Source organism: Budorcas taxicolor, chromosome 16 (assembly GCF_023091745.1).
Source record: "Budorcas taxicolor isolate Tak-1 chromosome 16, Takin1.1, whole genome shotgun sequence".
Lineage (NCBI taxonomy): Eukaryota > Metazoa > Chordata > Mammalia > Artiodactyla > Bovidae > Budorcas > Budorcas taxicolor.
The window spans coordinates 64,067,940-64,072,813 of record NC_068925.1 but is presented as its reverse complement, the minus strand read 5'-3'; the positions used below and the strand labels follow the sequence as shown (position 1 = coordinate 64,072,813).

The following is a 4,874-nucleotide window of genomic DNA, read 5'->3' as shown; positions in this document are numbered from 1 at the left end:
AGCTGATCCCTCTGAGAAGTGGTGGAAGGTGGGCGGAGGAGAAGCTCAGCAGCTTTTGGAAAGTAAACACTCAATGACTCATACTCCTGACCGCCCCGGGCAACAGTCTCTGCAATCTGGCCTCTCTCTCCTGCCGAGGGCAATCTGGGTCAATGGGGGCAGGGAGGAGCCCAGCCACAAGGCCCTGTAGCCAAGGTACCTTGGCCCAGAAAACACAAGGGGCTTTGATGCATCAGAAAGCAGTGGCTCTCCCCCTACGATGCTGTGGCCATTCTTGGGCGGGGCCCTCCTCCATGGGGAGGCCACATCTGGGAGGCAGGACAGCTCCTTGAAGGCAGAAACCCCAGGGCTGCTGCCTATGAGTTGTATGACCTTGGGCAGGTGAGTAATCTCTTGAAGCCTCAGTTTATGAAATGGGAAGGTAACTCTAACAGAAACAGTGTCTATCTTAAAGGTTGCTGGGAGGAATAAAGAAAGTCATGCTTGTGAAGTACTCAGGACATTGTCTGGCTCATAACTTTTGCCCAGAAAATGGAACTGCTAGTACTACTGATCTCTGGGATTCTCAGAAGCTTCCCTCCAGACCAAACTCAGCCCTTGGGTTAGAAATTGCTCCTCCCCCTCCCTCCCTACCCCAGCCCCACAGAGACCCTCAGTACCCTGCCTCTCACTCAGGCAACCCCTGTAAAACTCATACAAACCATCCTTATTAGCCAACCCCAGCAGGTCTTTGTGTCTTCAAGCTAAAATAAAATCAATCAGAAAATGCATCTCAAAGGCTGCCTTGTCGTGCCTTGCTGTCAAAACCCTAAGTCCACACTTTTCAAGTTGGGGTATAGGCACCCTGGGATAAATGGGGGTATGCCAGGAATCTATGAGGCCACAGGCTAAATATAACACACTGGGGGAAAGTTAAAACATTTAAACCGAAGCTAACTTAAAACACTCTTTTCATGTTAAAATAAACAGGACATAGAATGTGCATTCCCATGAATGTTTAAGATGAAGCAGTATTTCAGGGGTAGTTCAGGCTTCAGTGGGCAACACTTTCTCCCTGGTTGCTTGCGTTTTACCCTGCCCACCAGCAAGGGAGGCTTTGCTACAAAGGCCTGAGAAGCCCCACTCACTCAGGCAGGGAGGGGCATCTGGGTTTCTTCTTGGGAACACCATAGTGTCTTCCTGACTCACCCCCATGCTCCCAGGAGCTGGTCTGTGTCCTTGGAAGAGGTGGCCCACACGGCCCAGTGTCTGGGAGGCAGCCTTGCTGCCACCATCAAACCACGGCGGGCTTGCTCTCCTGGCAGGAACAGCAAGAGCCAGCCTGGTTTTCAGCTTTCTGCCTGGGCCGAAGGTTTAAGAGGTCCAAGAACAACCAGACCTTGCTTTCTGCCCTCTCATCTATTCTTCCTCAGCTCACAGAGAACCCACCTGGCTAGCAGTTGGTGTTTGAGCCCCAGGGTGGGACAGAGCACAGATGCTACTCAGCAAATGCTCACACTGGCCGTCCTGACAGCACTGTCTCCTGGGGCTTCCGGCAAGGGGGACCTCTAAAGGATTAAGGGTGACTGGGGAGTTTTCACCAGGGCCCAGGTCCTCCTTCACCTATGAGGGACCAACAGTGTGGCTGGTGCAGCTTCCAGCTGCACACAGACCTGTAGTGAGAACTCAGTCCCTGTGGCCGTGAAGGTGACTAAGTCTGTTCTTTGCGATCTTCCTTTTTGCAGGTTTCCTGAGCCAAGTGAAGGTCTGTCTTGGAGAAGCAGGAGTAGAAGGGGCTGCACATAATGGCGCAGGGGGGCCCCCAGGATGGGTGGGGAGACTCATCTCCCCTCTGCAGCTTAACTGGGGAGGCTTATGACCCCGGGAGGCTGAGCCTCAACTTGGAGAGTGAGGATGAGGCCCCTGGAAAGGCAGGAGACCAAGGGGCCACTGGTGACCCTGATCAGCAGGCCCGACCCAGGGGCAGCTCCCAAGTGACCAAGGACAATCCTGACTTGCTCTGGCCGCATCCAGCCCGCAGGAAGGAAGAGAAATTCTCTGGCTCCTTTAGTACCTCAGGCGTGGGGAAGAAACCCATGGCACTGCCGGGGAAGAAGGCCAGTGGGGAAAGAGATGTGTCAAAGATCACCCCAACCGGGGCCTCCCCCAGAGTAAGCACGACTCCCAGTGCCCTCCCCAGGGGCCTCTCCCGCAAGTGGTTCAGTGAGACACAACCTCCTAGGGCCTCATTACCTGCTCGTGATGAGGAAGACTCAAGGACAAATCTGGACGCCACGCTGGGGGTCCCATCCAGCTTCCTTGGTTCTGCAAGGTACTTCCGTGCACAGGAGGGAGACCAGTCCCCAGACAGCTCCTCTGCGGGGGGGTGTGTCCCCAAAGCAGAGGGCAGCTGGGATCTCTCCACGCAAGAGACACACACACCAGCCCAGGAGTCGGCTACCCAGGCCCGCCTGGCAGCGGGGGAGGCTCTGGCCAAAGCGCGGAAGGGCTCTAAGGTCCCGAACCCGGCGGGCTCCGAGGAGGGCAGGCAAGGGGAGGCGCGTCCCCACAAGTGCCTGCGGGGCGGGAGGGCCGTCCAGAAGTTGACGGGCGCTAAGCCTTACGCGTGCGAGCTGTGCGGGAAGGCGTACTCCCACCGGGCCACGCTCCAGCAGCACCAGCGCCTGCACACGGGTGAGCGGCCCTACCGGTGCCCCTTCTGCGACAAGACCTACACCTGGTCCTCCGATCACCGCAAGCACATCCGCACGCACACGGGCGAGAAACCCTACCGGTGCCCGGACTGCGGGAAGGCCTTCGTGCGCTCCTCGGACCTGCGCAAACACCAGCGCAACATGCACAGCAACGACAAGCCCTTCCCGTGCGCCGAGTGCGGCCTGACCTTCAACAAGCCGCTGTCGCTGCTGCGCCACCAGCGCACGCACCTGGGCGAGAAGCCCTTCCGCTGCCCCACCTGCGACCGGGAGTTCGCCGTGGCCAGCCGGATGATGGAGCACCAGCGCGTGCACTCCGGCGAGCGGCCCTTCCCCTGCCCCACCTGCGGCAAGTGCTTCACCAAATCCTCCAACCTGCTGGAGCATCAGACGCTGCACACCGGCCAGAGGCCCTTCAAGTGCGCCGACTGCGGCGTGGCCTTCGCGCAGCCCTCGCGCCTGGCGCGCCACCAGCGCATCCACACCGGCGAGCGGCCCTTCCCTTGCGCGCAGTGTGGCCAGGCCTTCGCGCGCTCCTCCACCCTGAAGCGGCACCAACAGATCCACTCCGGGGAGAAGGGCTTCCTCTGTGCCGAGTGCGGCCGGGCCTTCCGCGTGGCCTCGGAGCTGGCCCAGCACATTCGGGTGCACAACGGCGAGAGGCCCTACCAGTGCGCCGACTGCGGCCAGGCCTTCACCCGGTCCAACCACCTCCGACGACACCGACTCAAGCACCACAGCTGCAAGGAGCCCACCACCCCCTCCTCCGACGATGAGTGAGGGCGCCCTCGGCTGGCCCTCAGGGAGGGCGAAGAAGACACGGCCGACCTCGGATGCGGTGACAAAAAAGACTAGCCGCCTCCTGCCCTCAAAACCATCTGCAAATACCGAGAAAGCATCGGGGCTCATCCTTTTCTGAGAAAGGCCCTTTTCTGTTTAAACGTGAATAAAAACCAGAAGCTTGGTCTCCTTGAGGGAATCCTCCAAAGCAAAAAAGCATACCTGTGGGGATGGGAGAGTTAACCAAAGAGCTTTGTGTAATAAAGTTTTATTAAAGTTTAAAGGAGATAGAGAAGCTTCTGATATAGGCATCAGAAGCGGGGGGCAGAAAGAGTACCCCCTTGCTAGTGTTAGCGGTGGCGTTATACACTCTCCAGTGAATCAAAAGAATGTCTGGAGGTTGTAAAGACCTCACCAGACCTACTGCCATAATTTACGTTTTAAGGTAACAGGATTAGCCAGGAGGTTTAATCCCGAGACTGTCCTCAGGCAGGATACATTGTTGTTATATAATCCCAAGGAAAGAAGAGGGAAAAAATTTTGTCCTTTCTTCCTCCTTGAGAATTCCAGACCCCTCTCTCCTTAGGGACCCCTAGACTTCTTATCAACCTGCCTAGGAAATGACTCTCCCAAAACCCCGGCAGATGGCTCAGCCTTTCAGTTTCCTAACAGATGACTTTACCCTGGGCAATGTCTTTATGAGTCGTGGCTTTGAATTGGAGAAGGCCTTTATCTTAGAGGGGCTTCCCTGGTGGCTCAGACTGTAAAGAATCTGCCCACAATGCGGGAGACCTGGTTCCATCCTGGGGTCCCCAAGATCCCCTGGAGAAAGGAATGGCAACCCACTCCAGTATTCTTGCCTGGAGAATCCCATGAACAGAGGAGCCTGGCAGGCTGCAATCCATGGGGTCTCAAAGAGTTGGACACGACTGAGCAACTAAAACATACTCTTTATCTTAGAGAGAGGGGTGTTTCTGTTCTGTTTTGTCATTGTTATTCAGTGGCTAAGTCGTGTCATACTCTTTGCATCCTATGGACTGCAGCAGGCAAGGCCTCCCTGTCTCTCACTAACTCCCCGGAGTTTGCCCAAGTTCATGTCCATTGAATCAGTGATGCTTTCCAATCTTCTTATCCTCTGCTGCCCTCTTCTCCTTTTGCCTTCAATGTCTTATGATTAGGGACCAGTTATCCTAGAAATCCACAACAGCCTTAGCATCTGGAAAAGAAGTCTGCGCTCTCACAGTGGAGCTTAGTACCTGGAGCTAACCCCCAAGTCTTACCCACAAAATTCACATGTGCTTCCTCTCTGGACACCTCTCTTCTTGTTTCCACCCTGGGAGCTTCAGTCACATTTACAGAGGAATCTGCCCATTTATAGAGATATATACAAAATTTCTCCAT

The 4,874-nt window shown here is 55.8% G+C and overlaps 1 protein-coding gene across 1 annotated transcript; it reads left to right on the top strand.

The window, feature by feature from the left end:
* Nucleotides 1–1,784: 1,784 nt before the first annotated feature.
* Nucleotides 1,785–3,473, top strand: ZNF648 (zinc finger protein 648). Its single transcript, XM_052653451.1, has one exon. It carries the CDS (start codon nt 1,785–1,787, stop codon nt 3,471–3,473), a length of 1,689 nt encoding a protein of 562 aa, XP_052509411.1.
* The last annotated feature ends 1,401 nt before the right edge of the window (nt 3,474–4,874 follow it).

Coding starts and splice junctions, on each gene's coding strand:
- ZNF648 (XM_052653451.1), top strand. CDS start 1,785: ATGGCGCAGGGGGGCCCCCAGGATGGGTGGGGAGACTCATCTCCCCTC.